The sequence below is a fragment of the Trachemys scripta genome, chromosome 10 (assembly GCF_013100865.1).
Source record: "Trachemys scripta elegans isolate TJP31775 chromosome 10, CAS_Tse_1.0, whole genome shotgun sequence".
Classification (NCBI taxonomy): domain Eukaryota; kingdom Metazoa; phylum Chordata; order Testudines; family Emydidae; genus Trachemys; species Trachemys scripta.
Window position 1 is genome coordinate 55,954,791 of NC_048307.1, and position 22,197 is coordinate 55,976,987.

The 22,197-nt window shown below is 41.7% G+C and overlaps 1 protein-coding gene across 1 annotated transcript in view; it reads right to left on the minus strand.

Moving 5' to 3' along the window:
* The window catches only part of FAM189A1 (family with sequence similarity 189 member A1), a 440,241-nt gene that overhangs the window by 77,468 nt on the left and 340,576 nt on the right, over positions 1-22,197 (minus strand). The window contains exon 4 of the mRNA XM_034784922.1: positions 21,662-21,793. Within this exon, the coding sequence (XP_034640813.1) occupies positions 21,662-21,793 (132 nt within the window). The remainder of the gene's footprint in view (positions 1-21,661; positions 21,794-22,197) is intronic.

Genomic DNA, 22,197 nt, shown 5'->3' on the forward strand with positions numbered 1-22,197 from the left:
ATGGAGCACTCCTCCTGGCTACTTTTTGAATTAGCTCCTTCCAGGTCCAATGTTCCCTTCTATCAGTCATTCAAGTGCCCCACAGCCTCTCTCTCTGCATCTCAGGGTGCTCTGTCTTCTTGGCATGGCTACTCCCTCTTGGTGGCTTGGACCTCCAGCCTGGTGACTGTGTTTTTCCCCTTCCAGGGTAACAAACTCCCAAAGGATGAACTGCCCCAGGCAGTCTTCAAATCCACTGCCCCAACTGAGCCACTTCCCCAGCAGGTGGTAGGGGAACCCAGGCCCACCCTCTACTCCAGCTTCCAGTTCAAGGACCCTCTAATCAGTGGCCAAGGTCTCCAACATCCCACCTTACTGCAGTTTCCCAGAGCCTTTTTCTACTCTGCCTCTCTCAGGCCTTTGCTCCACCACCCTTCTAGGTAAACCCTTCCTTTAGGGCCTGTATCTCCAGGGTTTCTAGTCTCCTCTTTTGGTTTCCTCATTTTCTTCTTTAATATCCAGACAGTAAAGCAGGCTTTCCACTGCAGCCTTTTCTGCTGCCAGCTTCCTGGCTTTATATTAGCCCCACCTATTCCTTCTCAGCAGGGCTCCATCGCCATTCAAGGATTACTTAGGCCACCTCATTTCACTCAGCAGTGCCTATTCAGTAAATTGACTCCTTCTCAGCCTAGGTAACTCCTTCTAGGCTAGTGTGGGGGTGAACACGCCATCACAAGGAGCAAAAATGCAAGTGTAAAGTTTGAGGGCACAATCTAGGAAGATAGGCCTCAGAACATCTGAAATTGCACTCAAGAACCGCATAAAAAATTTTAGGAGAAAGAAAGATCATGGAGAAAAAACAAAGGAGTAAGATGGAAGAGGGAATATAAAGCTTATTTGAAATATATAGCATTACTTCTTAAGTGATTAATGGCATTTTTATGTCTCCTACAGCAAAATTACTGTATTCCTAAGAAACAAAATATACTTTTCTATGCAAATGTCTGTAGTAAATAGTGAAGTAGGAAGAGACCTCCTTGCCCTTCACTATAAAGAAAATGGACAGAACTGTCATCTCTCTGCCACTAACATTCAGAGTAGAGTATTGTAGAGCAAAAGCAATCATGGGAAAAGTAGAGAAGATAACAAAGGAGAGAAATAGAATCAAAGGAAAGTACTACAAGTTTTAAAGAAAAAAAATAAGAGAAGAGTTCATTAATCTCTTTCATTGAGCCAAATATGAAAAGCCTCAAAACATCTTCAAATCAGAATCAACATAGTTCAGCTGCACAGTGTGCCCAGACGTTGAGAACCCAAACAGGATAATCTTCCCCTTCTTATGCACTTGGTAGCAATTATCCATCGTGTGTGTGCGTGCAAGGGATTTGGGGAGTGGCCTGGAAAGCGACAGGGACAGTGGATCTGTGATTACATAGATTCAGTAGTCAAATGACTCACTTGCTCATGGAGGGGGAATGGGCTGGGGCTGAAGACAAAACTGTAGCCCAAAGTCTGCAGATAATACCAATGAGGTATTACCAGAGGAGAATTTTATCACATCCCTTGGCCCAAACAGAACCTTAGCACAAAGTACTTGATTTGACCTAACATGAGAGTCATTTTATTTTCTTTGTACATTTTTTGCCTCTAACTCTGCAAGTACATTAAGATAAGACAGTTAGTGGTATTTCAGTCCATGGGAAGCAAAAGCTGTTCTATTTAACATACTTAAAACAAATTTGCAATTAATCATATGTCTGAACAAATTTTTATTGTATTATCGTATTTCTTAGATTCAAATTATTAGCACAGGCACAAAATTGCACAATTAGAGCAACAGATACCTATAGTATATTTTACATCTTTGCAAGGCTCCTGAGAGCTAAGACAACTCAAATGTCAAATGTGCTGCTTTTTTTCATTAGCAGCAAACTTGAAAGTACAATCCATAGTGGCATTTACAGTAGTAGAACTATTCCATTTTTTATGTGTGATTAAGAAATAACAATGCAATGCACATAGAAATATATCACCAGACAAATACCAACCCTAAAACCCAATTATTCTGAACTGAACACTACTGCATTGTCAGAACTTACAAACTGTATATCAAGAAACTGAAGAAAGGACGTAAAATGCTCTTGTAAAATAAAGGCATCTTTGCACCACTGAACAGACTCACTCTGAAAACCTCATGACTAATAAAAAAAAAAAAAGAGATGCCTATTAACTTTTCATTTCTGAATTTTGGTTTCTATAAAATTAAAGCTTCAATGATGAAGCATTCCCAAAAAAGCACAAAGCCAGTTAGGCCACTAAACAGTTCAGTTCAAAGTCCAGGCCACTTCCCCAGTGGCTAATGGCAGGGACCCGGGCCTGCCCACTACTCCAGGTTCCAGCCCTGGGACCCTATAGATCAGTTGTTCTCAAACTGGGGCCGCCATTTGTGTAGGGAAAGCCCCTGGCGGGCCGGGCTGGTTTGTTTACCTGCTGGGTCCGTAGGTTCGGCCGATCACAGCTCCCACTGGCTGCGGTTCGCCGCTCCAGGCCAATGGGGCCTGCAGGAAGAGGCGCGGGACAAGGGATTTGTTGGCCACCACTTCCAGCAGCCCCCATTGGCCTGGAGCAGTGAACAGCGGCCAGTGGGAGCCGCGATCGGCCGAACCTGTGGACGCGGCAGGTAAACAAACCGGCCAGGCCCGCCAGGTGCTTTCCCTACACAAGCAGCAGCCCCAGTTTCAGAACCACTGCTATAGATAGCAGCCGTCCACAGCGTCCCGTTAACTAAACCACATGGCTGCTACATTTCCCTGGGCCACTTTCCCACAGCACCAGCACAGTCTTCACTCTTACCTCAGGATCTTGTCCTGGTTGAATCCCAACAGCCAGCACAGCCCTTCTCTGATTGGCTGCATCCCTCACAGCTTCTCTAGGCCACTTGGAGGACTCTCTTCCATTGCTTCTTTTTGGGATGGGATGAGCCGCGATTGGTAGGAACCTAAGGCCTACAGCAGGGGGCTTCAAAGGGCCTGGTACACCCTATCACAGGCTCCATACGCTATAGCTCAATGCCCCACGGCAGCAACTCTAGTCTCCCCATGTCCCCCTCAATATAATGCCCCTAGTTCCTCATCCCAAACAAACCTGCTTGCCTCATGTCTACCTATAGGCTGATCTGCTCTCCAATTCTAACCCACACTAACCCACATGTGAGGTGATAGGGAGAAGTGAGGATTGAGTCAGAAGGAGTTTGCGGGAGTTGTAGAGTGGAGAAAATCTCCTCTTTGACAAGCTTCCTGTATTTCATCAGAAAGGTGTACCAATTTGACAAACCACAGAAGGTTTGTCTGAGAGCCGCTCCTCTCCCACAATTCAATCCTCATATTGCCCCCATTCTGACCCCAAAAACTGTGCACACCCTTCTTCACATCTCCATTTACCCTACTGCACACTTCCTGGCTCCCCCAGCTGCTCTGGGCTCAGTGCACTGAGATGGCAAGACATCAGTGTGAAGAACCCATGAAGTGCCAATGTCTTGAAGAGCTGAGTTCCCTGCTCCAGCTGAGGAACTTTGCAGTCCTGTTCCCTCCCCAAATGACCCCTGCAAACACATTTCTTCATCTCTTGAAGCCCCCTTCCCACATCCTCACTTTCCTTTCATACCTCACCATATGGCTGTCCACCTCAAGGCCAAGGGCAGCTCTTAAGCCTGTATCATTTAATTAACCATTATTTTGCAGGCATTGTGTTCCTGAAAATACCTATAACAGTCATTTAATATCTATATTCTGGAGACTATGTTATGTGATAAAAATATGCAGTACAATACATTAAAAATAATTTTGTGACAAAAACCCCATTGTGCTTGCTTTTATTAAGCTGATGAAAAACACCCTCTGATTTCACTATTAAACTGGACTGGAAAAAAAACCTGAGTGATCAATTTATTACTCAGAGAATTCAACTGCAGAAAAAATAATTTGCCAAAGTAATTTACAGCAACTGCTAACATATACAATTACATGATGGGGACAAAAGAACAATTCTGATGTAATACCGAATCCAAAGAAAATAAATGCCATGAGACCCAATTCAGTGATGGAAATGATGGTAGAATCTGGTCCTATGTAATCAAAGAACACAGAAAGTTAAGTAAATGCATTCACATTTTCAAAGATTCACTCCTCAAAATGTAATTGGTACCTCTTATCATATCTAGATGATATTAATAGAATGGTAATTTGCTGTAAAATACTGTCTCATACCCAAAATCTTTCTTTCATCTTAGAGTAAATAGAAAATTATAATAAAGTTTATCTCTGCTAAAACTGAGTGTCTGCAAGAAACAGCTGTAGGGAAATCTTGTTAGCTAGTCTCATCTGGAGTTACGAGTATAATATGAACATTCAGCACTGACAGAAAAACACCACAATTTTGGGATCAAAATGGGAAAGGTTATGTAATTTACAAACAACCTATACTGGAAGTGGTGCAACAGGGTGAGTTCCTGAAGGATTGTGCCCCAGGAGGTACAATCCCTCCTGAGTTCCCAGGCATAAAGTATGCAGCAAGATGCACCATCATTTAGCATGGTACAGCATGCCACCATCTCTACAAACATCCTATTCAACAAGTGCAGAGGCTGTGAATGTGCCTGGTCTTACCACAGAAAGACATTATTTGAGCCTTTCCCCTCTGTGCACCTATGTGAATGTCAGAAAGATGCTAGATTCAAAAGGGCTTTGGAACCAACCTTAGAAAGGGACACATTTCAATGTAATTTTTATTTGGGAAAAAGATAGATTGGCTTTCTTTATTGTGTGTCTTATTATCAAAACAATTCATAGTTCCACAATCCCTTGTATGCCACATGGGAGTACAGTGCCAAAAAAGTAAGGAAAATGGGGGAAAGGAACAGCACAAAAAAACAGATTTTTCATAACATCTCTACAACACTCAAACAAATGTAGAATTTGCTGTATCTACCTAATCACTCCTTCACCTCCTCATATCACACCACATAAATTGTACCGTCAATTAAACTATATGCCTGAATAGCAACTCAGTGAATTTAACATTCAAAACACAAACATGCCACTACAAATGAATCACTTTTATTATAAAATACTTATTATTTCTGTCAAACATTGTATGGAAAGCTGCCCAACCACACTAATGTACAGAACTGAGAAATTATATCTCAATCTACCCAGGATTATTTTACTCCAGAAATAACAGAGACCAATGTTGAGCCTCAGATTTTACTTTCTCAATTCTTATTCTTCTGATTTTAAATACTATATTTTTTTGGAAAAAAGTGCTTTATTTATGTTGTTAAAGCTAGTTAAAAAAAGTTGAAGGGGGAAAAAAAAGCCTAGCTCAAGGGTCCTAGACTAAACACACTATTACTGAATTGATAACTCTTTACTGAACCCTTCAATAGGCTTCTAGTTTGCTTGCACAACAGATTGGTTTCCTGTGGAGAAATAAAAGATAAATCGCTTTCTAGAAGGCTCTTAATTCCCATGAACTTTTGGAAGTACAATCAACAAATGAAAGGGAATAAAATAAGTTTGTAGATATGTAAACACATGGCTGTAATCAATAACCCTGAACACAATGGGATAAACATCAATACTGATCAAAGTCTAAAAGCAACCCCATTTTTGCAGTTCTGTAAAGACGATTTATTTTACTCTTGATTGACTTCAATTACAGTGTTTCACTTCTTATATCACAATAACCTGAAAAGAGATAATGAGCAGTAAAGCTTTTTCACCCATGAAATTACTCTCTATGTGCCTCTTTTACTCATGAATTCAAGGGCAGCGGTGTTTTTAACTTAGATTATAAACTCAGTTGCTCCAACTGGAAGAGTCAAAGGAATTAGAGAAATTGGTTCGTGTGACAGCGTCGGTTGCTCACCGCTGTGGCGCCTCCTCCTGGCCGCTTCGGGGAATTAGTTTTATGCCAGTAGAGCGCCCTCCTTGGGTGGCGTTCCGCCTGTCGTCGCGCCTCTGTGGGGTGCACGGACTTGCGTTGCTCCCGACGTCGGCGTCCTCTTCCGGAGCACTGCCCTCCGACAGTGCCCCTCTGTCCAATCACACCCCCTTCCGGGGGGTGGTGTTAAACAACAGTCCCACACCCTCGAGTCCGATCCTCAGAGTCCAGGACCCGGTGTGGTTCTGACCGGCCGCTCCCTGCGGCCCGTGGCTGTGCATGGGACAGCACAGCAAACAAGGGGGAAAAAGGGGGGGGGGGACTCAGGCCCGCCCACTACTCTGAGTCCCGGTCCAGAGGCCCTCGTGTGACAGTCTCACTGTCTTCCTTCTCCTTCCTCCTCTGACTATCCCTCTGGACCGCTTCCCCAACAGCCCTTCACTACGCTAGGCCTCCTCCTCCCAGGCCTGCCGCCTAGCAGGCTATGGAGTAGGGCCTTCTCCCACTCGCTCAGGCTGGCCTGCACTGCGCTGTCCGTGGTGCTGGCCTCCCAGCTCTGGAGACAGACCTTCCCCTCTGAAGGCCTGGGACAGACTGACTGCTCCTGCTCTGGGCAGCCTTTTATATGGCTAAGCCGGGCTCTGATTGGCTGGCTCCAATCTGCCCTCTTATTGGCTCCCAGTAAGCCCTCTCCTGATTGGTTGGGCGGCTGAGCAGGCGCCTAGACCTGCTGCAGCCTACCCTCTCTGAGTGTGGGCAATCGCCCCACCACAGTTCCCATAAATCCTAGAATATTGTCTATAAATACAAAGGATCAATGCTGAACTGAGACCCAGTTTACGACTCACACCTAATTCCAGAAGGAGGAATACAGGAGCCTGTGGAGCTAGAAGTGCTGCCTTCTCCCAAAATGCAATAGGACAACTGACCCTTTGTTCAAATGTCATTAAAAGGGAGAGGGATATAAGCAGATTTTAGTAATGAATTCAGTTGCAAACAAAAATCACTCACACATGGGAAGGATAAAAAATGTTTGCATAATATGTTGTATTTTTTGCTTAATACTACAGACAAGGTGACTATTTACCATGTCATTTACATAATGGGACAACTTTGCTCTGTTTATGCCACTGTAAATCTGGAATAACACAACTAACATCCATGGCCTTTTAGAGCCATGTAAATGGGAGCAAAGTCAATGACATGGTAAATTATCACCTTGTCTTTTGAGTTACCGTAATTACTACAATTCAGTGGGTATCTGAAGTGTAAGTAAAACAGTAGCCAAAGCAAAAATGATAACAACAGCATGGTTGAAGAGTAAGAAGAGAAAGTCTGTTAGTTTAGCTGCACAGATTCCTGGTGGAATACATTAGGATATCTGTTCTGGAGTAACTTATTAGTGTAAATCAGAGATATACTTTATTTAATTTTTTTCATGAAGCTGATTGTGACACAAGACAAATGACTGGAAAGTAAGTATAAAAATGATAGATCAGACTACAGCATTTTGCAAGAGTACTATTTTTCAATGATTATTTATTATCTGTTAAGGACTTATTATCTGTGAGGTACAAAAACACAAGTAAAGTCAGTCCTTCCTCAGAGAACTTTGCAGTCTAAAAACACAGACAGAGGTGAGACAAGATGGACTGGGAAACTCAGAGGAACGTGAATGGACAATGTCTCCCAGGGATAAGATGGGGGGGGGAGGGAAAGAGAGGACCAAAAGCTATTCTCTGTGGATGTTCAAGATGAAGAAGTACAGAGCATGAGAAATAACCACCAAGGGAGGTGATGAAAGAGCAAATAGAGAGATAGGAGGAGACCAAGGTATAACAGGCCTTGAAAGGCAATTAAGGACAGAGTGATAAAAAAGAGGTAGTGAACAACAGCACTAAAGGCTGAGGAAAGGATTATAGAAGACAAGGGGACAGTGCTAAAAAACTCCAACTTCCTAAAAAAGTTGCAACCCCAAAATTGTATCAATGAATTTTTTACAAATTAACATGGAAGGGGACATTGATTTTCTTGGGACAGGAGGTGCTTCTGTAATTTACAAAATGTTATTGTTTGGAATTAGTTCAGACTCGGACAATTTCCTAGCATTTAACATTACAGACATGTTGCAAGACTAAATAAAATAATTTATTTTGTTTAATATCTGGAGTTTTGTACCAATTTAGGAAATTATTTCAATTTAATGTTTGTTTTTTAGTTACTCCAGGGATGAAGAAATTGTGTTTCTTTAATCAAGCTTTTAGAATGGAGAAAAGTATTTTATTTCAGTGTTTAACGTTATAGGCTATAACATATATGTGCAAACAGTTCTTACTCCAAGGAAGACATCCACTTATTTTATAACATACCAACCCACAGAATAAATTATTATACCTGCACTTCATGATTTCCCTGGACAATCTAAGTAAAAAAAAAAACCCTATCCAAACTCGAGAATATATTTAAAGATTTTCATGCAATTGATTTTCGGAAGATTCAAACACGTATAAATAAGCATGACAGTTTGAATATCCATTCTATAAGACTCTATTGATTTGCTTTTATCTTTGATATGCTCTAATATGGCAAGTTAATTCTGAAGGAAGACAACACATGTTGGTCAGATATTGAGGAAGATGAAGTAACACCTGCACCCCAAAGAGTCATCGTGACCTTGTCTTCAAAGAAACAGTGAAGACAGAAAGTGGAATGGTTGAACAAATCATTGCAAGTTGATTTTGTAAAGTTAAAAGTTATTGCTCAAACCACCGCAAAATTAAGTCTGCATTTCATGTGCCAAGAAAATATCTGTTGGCCCTGCTTCTTGCCTTGTATATCAGAGCACTACCTTAGGCTTTGCTGTGTTATATTCCACTGTAGAGACATGCACAAAAATGGGAACTAAATTCACAAGATATGACTTCACCTGCCTATTAAAATGAAGGCTAAAGCACTTACTTTATGCACAGATAGTACTCTATCACAGCAAGACGTTAAGAATGCCTTTTAGAAGACACTACAATTATCTAGCATTGCAGATCTGGTAATTTAGTTTGTAAAGCAATCCAATGGTGTGTCACATTATAGCCATGGTCTGTGTACCTTTAGCAGAAAAATAAAACAAATTCTAATGTACATTTCATAGCACAGCTAAGATTCCTGCATGCAGGTTGAAAAAGAAAATATAGGTCCTATTCATCAATGAGTTATACTCTTAATTACAAAATATGCATTGAAGTCACAGAGGAAAAAACACATTGGTCTTCTCTTTCATATAACGTAAATATCAATCTTCAAAATCCATGGCTGCATGGTGTGAAATGAAAAATGTGTCCAGTATATGACTGAAGCCATATGGTGATAGTGGGAAGAAATCAGAGAAGGAATAAATGTGACATTATCAAGCAAATAATGAGGATTCATGAATAAAAATGAAGGATATTTTTGGAAAAGAAAGGCAACACAACTTGATCAGCCATTACACAGGTCTAACATATAATAGTATGCAGTCAAGACCTTAACTGGGGACAACTATAGCCACCATTATTGTTGAAACTTTTGCACAAGTTTGGCCTCTTCTTGCAAAGATTATCCAAAATCATCTTGTGTACAGTCATATTTTCCTTAAAAGTTAGCACTGGCTGTTTTCTTTTTCTTCTTTCTTTGTACAAACATATTTGGATTGAGCAATACAATGGAAATCCCAGCTGCCACTTTTATTTCAGCTCCCCACATCTCTATTGCAGGGATTCACTTCTATCCTTACAGAATAGGCATGAAATCAGTAGGCTGCTATAGAAATTAACAGAGAATGGTATCCTGTATAAAGGATTTTCAAACAATTCTGTAGAATTCTATAGCAGGGATGTAATTTAGTATGATCATTCAAAAGAACCTATATAAAACTGTCATTTTCTATTAAACTCCACAGGACTTTTTGTTCTCAAATCCCTTTCACAAAGTGCTGACAAGGAATGCAGTCTCATTCCACATACATATCTTTGAGACTGCCTCGTCTATACTAGAAAGCAACTATTAGCATTCAGCAACTTTTTGCTTTTGCTCTTACCTCACCAGCTAACCACTACTTGGCTATGGGCTTCTCTACAAGATCTGGGGTCAGGGATGGGAAATATTTTCAGAGTGATATGTAGACATTTATCCCTACTCCTCTCTAGAATCACTGGGAGCCATGAAGCAAAATCACTGCACACTATTTTGCAAATGTACTCCCTAGAAGCAACTCCTTGATCTATTGTTCAGGAGTGTGCTATTCTAAAAAAAGTAACTTGTGGGACATCTGAAAATGCCAAGAAATAAATGTAATAGCTGGAGTCATGTGAAATATTTATAATAAAGCCCAACACCACGTTATAGACTTACAACTCAGCTTGTAAACCTTTCACACTGATATGGGCCCAGCTTTGAATGAACCTGTGCATATCATATAAAAATCATTCTTTCACATATTAATCCAGAGATGACAAAGGCATGTTAGAAGAAAGGATGCAGCTTCCTGCTTCTTTTCCAGACACAGATTAGGAAATGCGAACTTGGTCACTGCTATTGGATTCTTAAGAAACAGCTGAGAATGTAACACACTTGAGTGGCTGATATAACCTCAGCCAAATCCACTGGTTGCTTCCCCTAATCCATCATAATCACCCACTTCTTGTCCAGAATGAGTCTCAGACAGCTTCCCAATCCAAGCCCCAATCTTACTCAGGCACTGGGGAAAATGCTCATCTGCACTCATGGAGCTAGATATGAGAGGGAGAGGGAGAGAGAGAGAGAGAGAGAGAGATCTAAAGCTAGGTGTCATCTGCACACAGAACACACTTTATTCCATACCTCCTTACTATGTCCATGTTTATAAAACACAGAAACGCAAGTTCATTCCCTCATTCTCACAGGAGATGATAAAAATACCTTATTACACAAATGTTTTACATTAATCATACTGGTATTTGTTTTCGTACGTTGTGGCCATGTACACTGACAGGATCTTTGTAGGAAAAAAATAATTATTTGACTTGTGTGTGTGGTTGCTTATCAAAGTGTTGGTCTAACAACAATGGACAGAATCAAGGATAGTACAGAAAGGCTCAGTAAACATCCATCAATGGCTCTCGCAGTGCACCTTACTCCTAATATACATCTGCCTCTTCAACCCAGGAAATTTCTTAAGCAAAGGCAATCAATAGTGTTGAATTATGTAATGTTTCTGTGATTTACACAAACATTCAACTTGTCCCCAGGTGAAAAGTTACAGGCATACAGTAACACCCAGAATTTGACCCAACATTGTTAGGAATAGCATGATTCTATCAAATGTAACTTAATAGGCTGCTGCAATGTCAGAGAGAGCATAAATTCAATTTTCTTAATATTATTTTCTAACAGTGGCAAAGCCTGCTTTGTTATGTTGATTAGTCTGTTTGTTCCTCTGTGACAAGATCGGGTTTTATGCATAAATGTTTTTATCCAGAATGCCTGCATTGCTTTTTCTGTAGCATGGTACAAAACAAGCCTGATTATCACAAAGCTAATAACGCAAAAGGTCAAAATTAGGCTGCAGCATATTTTTTCCAGTTGTTGGAATTCAATATGGTTTGGTTTTCATCTTCTTTTTACTGCAATGTGTCTCCTCATGGTCCTTTCATACAATATTTCCCTTTATCCTATTCCTTTCAGGTTCTTATACTGCCCTTCACAATGGTATTTGAGTACTTTTCAGTAGTGATGTGATTTGTATCTTTCTATCCCTTTCTCTCTCCCAAGGAGAAAAAAAATCTGCATGTAGATCAAAATTTATATTTATTTATCTGTGTATTTTAGTTAGCGAAGGCAAGGTCCCATGTATGCCATTCACTCAGTAAAAAATACAGCGAGGTTTGAAGTGGTTCTCAGATCCTACAGGAGTTTGTTCCATAGTCTTGGATTAGTTCCTGAGACATTACTGTGTCCTGAACAACCCAGCTTTACTCTTGAATTAGATAAATCTGCTGTGCCTGAAGAATGGATATGTCGGTTGTGGTCTTTGTTCCAAAGCTTTAGGTGATCTTTTTAACTATTTCAGGTCCAGAACATTATTGCCTTGGAGAGATCTTAGAGAGGTAAGGTGGCTGAGGTAATATCTTTTATTGTACCCGCTTCTATTGGTGAAAACTTTCACTCTACATAAAGCTCTTCTTGAGGAAACACCTTGGATGATTTAATAGAATTTGGTTCGATCTATGAGCCTTCACAGAAGGAGCAGGATCAAAGGCCTCTTGAGTTGCTTAGAATCTGGAAGAGCTCTGACCACTGCTTGTAGTCCTCTACATCTTGACTAGACCAGGTGCAATGTGTTACCAGGTGTATTGGTTTGTCTGGAAATGACCTGTGAAAATCCTACGGAGTCAAGCGAGGAAATGAGTTTGGGAGTTGTTGTATCTGAGGCCTTGTCAATGGTAATGTTGAAGTTACCTAGGACAACTGGTGCAGGGTATTTTACTGCCTAATATATCAAGTTCTGAACCTTTAGTCTTTGGAGGTCTATTAGTGAGCACAACTTTCTCTTGTTAGATAAGTGAATTTATGTTGTCTTATGTAAAGTACTTTTTTGATTTGAAGTTAGAGGAGAAGGCAAGTTCAGTGCCACTTGCAGACCTGTGATGAGCTGAGTTGCCTGGGCAGGATCATTTGAAAGAATACAGGGCTCACAGTACCATCCAGCCAGGTCTTGGTAATACAGGAGGGGTCTCACCAGTGATGCAGTTGTGAACTCCTTTCTGTTTGTTCACCACAAATCTTGCACCGATTAGAATCAGCCTGATTCACTGTGGCTTTGTTGAACCTACTCTGGCTTGTAGACAGGTGGTGGTTTTGAGCAGTCACAAAGCCATTAATATCTTGTATCAAGGAAGGTTAGAGGGGTAGATTATAGAGTTTGTCAAATGCCCTGGACGTTTCAGATCTTGTCAGCAGTCTGGCACTGGCCTGAGTTCTAAGTTCCTCTCTGTTAAAATAGCCATTTCTAAGGATATTGCCCTAACTAAGAGTTATCAGCCTCCAAGCTAACAGTTACTCTACAACAACAAGCCAACCTTTCTCCTTCTCCAGTACAGATGAGATGATTATCAGAATAATGTGGGGATTTATTTTCCAAGACTTGGAAGATTTACCTTAAAAAAGGAATGGTCTTTTCCCTTTTCTGAATATTTCTTAGATCAAAAAAATGACAGCAGCATAATCTTGATAAAAAACACAAATTCAATCAACAACTCTTAGTCATGTGACCTTTTGTTCCAGTCCCTTCTGAAGGGTCCACAGAGCTTTTTGTTTAACTAGAGCGAAATGGATTTAGTTGTTCAGTAACATTATATAAGAAGGAAAGGATCTCCTTTGCTATCTTGCTATTCTTAGTGGCTGGCTATCTGATACTTACAATAAAAGATGTGCCAACTATACAAACTATACTTGTGACAGAATGTACCCATGTCCACACTCTTCACACTACTGTAATAATCTTTGTACAAAGTATGCCTTGTGAGGTATCATTTGAAAACTCATAATTTGCTGGTCAGTATCGTCCTGATAAAAAGTGTGTGGCAACATTGTGAACATAATGTGAAGTTATAAGATTCCACCTGAGGGTGTTATTAACACGTTTCAAACCGAGGTTGGCAAACAGGTCCGTCTCAGACAAAGGAATGTGTGCTCTGCTTAATTTGCATTTAAGCAGTAAACAGAGTCATCAAGCAGGAAGGAAAACAAAGGAAGCTCAAACAGATGAGGAAAAAGCAGCAGGGAATATTCTTCCCCCATAGAGTTTTTGTTTCCTGGAACCCAGCTGGAAATGTATGAAACTATAAAAGGAGGGACAAATACCCCAAGGCCTCCCCACCTCTTCTTTCTCTGCCCATCTCATTCACGGCTCCCAAAACAACAAAAGAACCATTCATTGGATTCTGGGAGGAGTCCTGACCTCAGAAGTTTGGTCAGTAAGACTGCTGACCACATGTAGCAGAGAAAACTTCGCTTTGAATTTAACATGGTTTGTTAAGTTAGGCACAATTGCGTTTTATCTTGACTTTTCTTGTAACCACTTCTGACCTTTATTCCTCATTACTTGCACTCACTTAAAATCTCTCTCTTTGCAGTTAATAAACTTGTTTTATTGTTTTTTTCTAATTCAGTGTGTTTAAATTGAAGTGTTTGGGAAACTCCATTTGGGGTGGCAAGTTGTGTGCATATTATTTCTATTAAAGAAACAACAGACTTTATATAAACTTGTATTGTCCCAGAGAGGGCTTGGCAGTCAAGGACATACATTTCTGGGGGGAAATCTAAGACTGGGTGTGTATTGGGGTCACCCTGCAGAATAACCAAGGCTGGTAAGAGCCAAGGTGTGGCTGGCTGGGCTGCAGCACACATACAGACATAGCTGGGAGTGACTTGCATTCTGGAGATTATTTGTGAGCAGTCCAGGCTGGAGGCTACAGTAGCAAAGGGCACCCTAGGTTAGAGGGCAAGGGTAACACAGCTACTCATTAGTCTGGATTGTACCTTGGTATGTCACAAAACTCTCTGGTGTTCTTGACACTAGAATTTTTCTAGCACTGCACTACTACTGATGCAACTCTGACAATGGTAATAACGGTGGCAGCACCATCATAGATAAAATGCTGCTGATGTTTTAATAACTGCTTTGCTAGATCTGTTCTCGTAATGGTAGTAAATATGAAGAAAATTGTTAGTACAATTTGTAATGATTCTGCAATTTACTTTCCTTTAATATTGTCTTCAATATTGTTTCTCAGGCTCAGCATGAAAGAATGCTCGTTTTATTGGGTTAGTCAAGACATGTATCATTGGACTCAATTCAGCTTACTGTTCCAAGTTGTTTTGTGGCCCCTGTCATCTCAAGATATATTGAGAACACACTGCATTCTATTACTTCCTGAAGTAAGCCTGTTCTTCCTGCATGTCAGTATTTACCATACTCACCTGACTCAAGACTCTCCATGATTATAGCACTATTTTCATACAAATGTTTTGTATTTCTGTCAACAGCTTAATAGAAGATTGGGTTTAAGATAATACACCACTGTTTGCAACCTTATAGGGACATGATTAGCTATAAGTCTAGTTAATTACAAAAGTGATTATAAAGTTGTTTTAGGTACTAGAGCTTACTCCAAGTCCCCCTCTGACATTTTTGTGGTTTTATAATGACAATTCTTCAAGCAACCCCAGGGGAAACTAACTGGATACACTGAGGAAACAGAGGCTGTAAAATGCACTAAGCAAGAAAGCTGAGGGGAAAAAGAATAAAATATTTTATTCTTTTATTTCTCCAACATCTCTCAGCTAAAGTAATCTAAGGTCTCATTTGTAACAATCATAGATAAAAATATTCAGGCAAAAGTATGACTGTTAGTTTGACAGAGTCGCTTTAACTATGGAGTTGTTACTGAGCCCCACTAAACTATTTTTATTATTGTTACAATTACTACTAAGCTAAATTTGTCAGCCCACTCAAACACTGCCCTCTACTGGTTGGATTGTCACTGTTGGACTTGCCCAACGTGTGAAAGTGACAGATATGAGAGAGTGTGCAATTTCTTGCAATATCCTTAAAAAAACTTTTAAAATTAAGTTTAACTATCTTTGGAGTTCATTTTGTTAAATCCAAAGATTATGTTTTATTGTGAACTGGGGTCGTATGTAACTTTTCTAGGAGAGAGATGGGATGTGAACCCTGGGAAGTGTTATGAACCTCAAAGGATTATATTGAACAATGGTCCAAACAAGAATGGACTTTTGGGTCAAGTGGTTTTCTTGGGGATCTCTAGGGGGAGGTGAATGCAAGTTTCCCACCTCCACTTATGCAAAACCCCAGACTTTTATAGCTACATCCTGAGACGGGAACCATTGTCTAATGATTACCCATTCCTGGAATCTGAAGATCAAAGGCCCAAGCTGTAGAAAGGAAAGACCGAACTTTTCATGGGTGTACTAGTTCGAAGCTGAGGAGAGAGGAGGGATGAAAAATGTTAGAGGGAGAGGGAAAGAGAAAGGGGGAGCTAATGTGGATCATCCCACTGGTGTGATGATTCTTTTTTTAAACAAGAACAAGTTAGTGCTTTAATTCTTCTAGCATCTGGAGAGTTATTTACTTCAAGGACACTGTATTTCAGAAATTTAAGTAATGACCCTTTTTATGTTGTACCTAAGGGACTTCTTATGTTGGGTCCTTTCTATTTTTCTAATGTCAAGCTCCAGAAGAGCCAATTAATTGTAAGATGTGATGCTCCATAAATCAATAAAATAAATAGAATGTATTTTGCAATATTTAAGGCTTTAGCTCATAGACTCCTCTTGCACATTTTTGTCATATGTTTTGTGTAGGCTACCTCCTTTCCTCCCTCTCTCAACCAATAATACAAAGTTGGTATATAGTAAATCTGAGTAGAGCTGGGCAAAATACTTCTAACACCATTTCCCATAAAAATATGCCTATTTAAAAAATATTAAACATTCAAAAAATGAAAGGCAAATTTAGCCACTTTCTTAAAATTCTTGATGAAAATTAATGATTTTTTTAAATTTACTAAGACTATTGTAAAAAATGTGTGACAAATTTTTCCTCCCCATCCCCAATTTTGAAATTGGTTGATATAGATTTTGATTGGCCATGTAAGTGAGATGGCATAGCTTCTACTGCCATCATTCATTGTGCCTATTCTGTGTGTTCAAGAGAAGTAGCAGAAGCCATTCTGAGTCATTTTTTCAGGCTCTCCAGGTATGGAAAAAATTTTCAAAGGCACAGAGGATAGTTAGGGTTGTAAGTCAATGGGAATTGGATTCCTTGACCTTTTAGCCACGTTTGAATGTTTTACCTATGGTTTCGGGGCTCCTGAGCCAGTGGGGGGTGGATTGGAGAAGAGGTACTATGCTAATTGGATTCATGGATATTTTGTGTTTTATTACCCCTGTAGTGCTAGTATACAGACCATACGAATCAATAATGTTTTATCTACATCATAACTTTGATAATCACAGTAATGATGTCCTCCACCTAAAATGGCCTTTCCTCATGCTGATTCCCAAAAATTCCAGTTTAAGGTACACACAGAATTTGCTCATGCAAGTGCAACCCCTGGCTGTGAGTTGGGGCAGTCTTCTTAGTGAAACAAAGAAGATATCACACACTAGCTTTTGAGCCAAAAGTCAGTATAGATAAGCCCTTCAATTCCCTTAAGGCATATTCTTTCTATATTTTTGTTAGAGAAATTTGATTTGGCAGCAGGTGTTATAACTCACAGCCTTCTATAATATGTATAGTACTTCTTGAGTCTAAAAATTAAAGGAAACATTAATTCACACAATATGAGGTCAAACCCCAAGAAATCCACTGCCACAGGAGATCTTAGAGTCATACATTACAGCTTTGTTTTAAAGTGTGGGTCTTCTCTGAAAAGTGACTTTGTAAAAACAGCATCATGGGGTTCCACATTTATTCTGTCTCAACAACTTCCATATCAAAATATGCTCAGATTACAAAGTAAGACTTTTTTCAAACTGCTACTCTGCAGACCCCACTTCATAATTTAAATTGTGCTCTTTTTGGCTAGTGCACCATTACCAGTAAAAAAGACTCTGCAAGCCATGTGCTATCCTCCATTATATCTGTGCAACCCCATTGTCTTCAAATTATGCCTTTGGTTATAACTATTCAATCTTAATACTTTCACTGGGATTGTGCAGGAGTAACTGAGGGCATATTTTGATGACAACTGAGTTGCATTGAAGACATTTAGTTAATGTTGTTGATTATATGCAAATCAGAAAGGAACCAATTAGCTATGCAAGGCCGACAATATTAAAATGATATTTTTTCACTAAGATCAATAATTTTCCTGAGAAATTGCATGGCTCAAAATTTTTATCCACCATAGGATTTGTCATATCAGATTAGAGCATTTGTCTCCCAGGTATCCTGTTTTCCCCAGCTATTGCTCACAGCAGGAAAAAAGACAGTTACCTTTTTCCGTAACTGATGTTCTTCGAGATATGTTGCTCATGTCGATTCCATATTAGGTGGGTGTGCTCGCCACTGCACCGGTGCCGGAATTTCCCCCCCTCAGTGGTATCTAGGGGACCATCCCTGGTACCCCCTGGAGCAGTGTGGACATGCCATGGTAGAAGGGGCGCCACTGGCTCCCTCCATCCCCAGTTCCTTCTTGCCGGAAACTCCAACAGTGGAGATGGAGGACAAATCATGGAATGGACATGAACAACACATCTCAAAGAACATCAATATGTAGCAGGGTGCTGGTGCAAAAGCACATAATTAGCCCCTGCCCGGTCAGCCCCTATCAAGGGAAGCAGATTGGGGCTGATGGAAAAGGCTTGATGCTGGCCTGAGTATTGGTCTGCTGGTCTGACAAGCTAAGGGTTATAAAGGCTGGCAGGGAGCCAGAAGGCAGGGAGGAAGTTAGAGGCCTCCTAGCTGAAGGCTGACTCTGCCTGTAAAGCTTTTATATAGATGGACACTGGTGGTGGGACAACCGTAAGTAAATAAAGACATGGGTGTTGCACAACCCTGAAGCCTCTCCGAGCCTTACTGGGGAGAGCAAGTGGGCCCCAGGAAGAGGGCGGGTAGTGAATCCTGTTACACCACCCTAACAGATGCCATGGACCAAAGGACGTCCATCAGGGAGTCCGATGGCTCCTCTAGCTCCTCTGCCTGGAGGCCCAGGTAGGAGGTGACCTTCTTCAGTAGGGTCCTCATGGGCCTGGGAGGTCTACCCTTTTGGGGCCTCCACCTCTGGTGGAGGGTGGGATGTGAGGCCAAAGGTCTATCCAAGCCCCCTGCCACCGACTGGACTGTCTGCAAAGGCTGGGTAAACCCCCAAGGGTTCCAGGGGTATCAAGCTGCCAGCCACTGGTCTTGGGCCATGGGGTCAGTTGCGGTGCCAATGATGTAGACAGCATCGCCAAGGCCAGGGCTTGTCCCACTGCCAAGGACTCCTGCTCAGTGCCCCAGCCTGAAGTGGAGTGGTCGCTGTCAGGCAACCATGATCGGTTAGACCGGTGGCACTTCTGTGTGCGGCGCCAACTGCTACGCCTCGACCTGTCCGATTGAGATGATCCCCTTGCACGGGAGCTCGGGGACCATCGGCGTTTGGCGGATCAGCATCGGTAATTCGGCGATCTACACCTCACGCTGCTCAACTGATACTGGGACATGGAGTGGTTCCGTCATCGGGAGGATCTCCCCGACCATGGGGATCCGCGTCTTGGTGAGAGGTGCCAGCGGGTAGGTGACCGGTGGCTCCGTTCATACGATCAGTCGCGTGATTGGTGCCGAGGCATTGGAGACACAAAGGGCAGGTCTCGATGCTCTTGCCAGGGGGCGCATGCCTCCGTAGGTCTGTGTCAGGTTACTGGTGAGCTGCGCCTCGAATCCCGCTGTTGGTGACCAGGGTCCGAACACCAACGAGGGCTTCGCTGCTCCTGCCTCCCTGCTTCCGAGGCACAATGGCTCCGTGCAGGTGAGTGCTGGCAGGACGTCCCCCACGAAGGGGAGCAGTGCCACTGAGGTGGGGATATATGGGAAGGTCCCAAGGCGGGTTTACCCCTGGACCGGGGTACCACCGGAGCCGGTGTGGGTAGCACTGGCAGTGTCAGGATCTCCTGCGCTTCCTGCAGTGCCTCCGGTGTCGATGGGACCTCTAGATGATGAAGGCCCTCTTCACTGTCCGGTGTGGCAGGCCTGGTACGGGATAGGCTAGACTGCTCAGCCTGAGCTGGGACCTTACTCCCTGCCGGAGGTGTTGAGCCATCCAGCACAGGTCTTGGCTCTCCTCCGGCCCTCTCCTTTCCCTTACAGGAAGTGGGAGATCGTCCCCTCGTGCTTCTCTTCGGCTTTTTGGCCGGAGCTGGGGAGGGGGATTGGTGCCAGCTTGTAGGTGGCACCGGCGGGGCGCTCCGCACCGATGCTGTGGTGCTTGGGGCCAAGTTGGACCTCTGCTCTGGTGCCGGGATCAGCGCCGACTCCATCAGGAGTGCCCTGAGACGGATGTCTCTCTCCTTTTTTGTTCGGGTTTAAAGGATTTACAGATGCGACACTTGTTGCTTATGTGTCCTTCTCCTAGACACCTTAAACAGCTACCATGCGGGTCGCTGATGGGCATAGCCACTTACAACGATTGCAGGTCTTAAAGACTGGGGCCTGGGGCATGCCCCATCCCTAAGCTGAGTCCCGTCCGGAACCAACTAAACCAGAACTAACACTAAGGAAACTATTAACTATGTACAACTATTTTACAGGGAAATGTTCAAAAGAAACACCGAATGAAGTGCAATGCTAGCCGAAGCAGCAGACGTTCCAGCAACCATCACTGGCAGCAAGAAGGAACTGAAGGTGGGGGGAGCCGGTGGCACCCCTTATACCGCGGCATGTGCACACTGCTTCGGGGGCGCCAGAGCCGATCCCCTATGGATACCACTGAGGGAAAAACTTCCGACACTGGTGCATGTGGCGAGCGCACACACCTAATATGGAATGGACATGAGCAAGCACTCGAAGAAGAACTGTGTATTACTCAAGTATGTATAATCGGAGATATGTTACTGCTTTATGTTATATCCACAGCTGAAATGGCTGGGTAGTTTATTCTGAATTAACAGCAAGAATGAGGCATATGGTTTGCAAAAAACACATACAAGAGGTCCAAAGTCATCAATATATATAATAACTAAACACTGGCCATATTTATCAACGGCACTATAAACAAAGACTGACTCAAAACCAAATTTACACATGTATGAGAGTGCGTACATACTCACACACACTTTAATGTGGAAAAGATTTTTGGCAGCCACTGATATTTTTCATACTATGCTCTCTAGACTTGTTGTGAACAAGATTAGTCAGCTTTGGTAAAATTTCCACTTTAGGGCTCCCACCTTTGCTATCACCAATGGGGCTGAAGCGGTGATAGTGGAAAGACAGAATTAAAAAAAAAAAGGCAGTGCAGACGGAGCCTACATGCCGTTACAGATGTACTGTTTCAAGTGGGGTGCTTATTTTCAAACAAAAGGCAGAATAAAGCCCTGAGTACATACAACAGCTGTTTTCTGTTGCAGCAATCAACAGTCATTACTAATCATAATTATAGAAGGTGTGCGTTATCACTGTCAGTTGTTTGCCTGATTAGCTGTAATTTCTTCAGGTGCCTAGTGAGATATTTTTCTCTAATATGAACAGTCAGGGAACACAGAACTCTCAAAGCCACAAAGCAGAAATAATAAATATGGAATTCACACTGGAAGGATTTTTACAGAAGCTTTTTGGATAATCTGTTTTTCCTAAATTATTCTCTCTTATATGGAATATTTTAAAAAACATTTAATCAAAATGGCACCATCAAGATTAAAATTATAAGCCCTCAACCTACAATGAGATTTTTGTAGGTGTACCCTGGGGCATACTCAACCTTTAACAAAATGGTTATACTGTACTAATATAGGCAACAATCCTGCAAACAGGTGAGCATGTAATTTTGGTCACATGAGTAGCTTTAATGATTTCATGTTTGCAGGATCAGGTTCTCATTTTTGGCTAAGTCTCTTTGTTATGAATAAGTAAGCAGCTGACAGTGCACAAACAACTTTCACTACATGCCTTTATCAAAATCCACTTGCTGTGTTAAATTCTAATAAAGTGATAATCCTTCTTACTCCCCACCTTTAGGGTCAGCCTCACAACATTACACTCCTGCAGTGGGTTCAGTTTCAGCGTTTCTCCAAGGTTGCTGCAGCCCGATGTTTGATGCTGCATTTCACAGCAAACACAGACACCATCACTGTCAAATTTAATCTGAAAAAAGTAGAAAATCAGAGAAAGACTTAGTAATCAAAGCCATGCCTTTATTCCAACCATCATTATAATATTTATCTTCAACACAAGAAGGAACCAAGGAGTGACAACAATGTTCCACTATTTGAAATATACAATTCATAATATAATCTGTGATACAGCTTGAAGCAGAATGACTTCTGTTGACCAGCAGAAGCTACAAAAATGAAACTAGGTGAGAGAAAAATATTGTAGAAAAGTAAGGTAAATAAAAGTAGCTGTATCTTTAAGGCCTTCTGTGGGCTGTTGAGAAAGGTTGTTTTTAGGAGGCAGAAGATAGTTACTGAACTCTACAGAGCTAGATCAAACCAGGAGAAATGAATTGAGTAAGTAAGTGTGAAAAACATGGGAGGTAAAACAGGTGC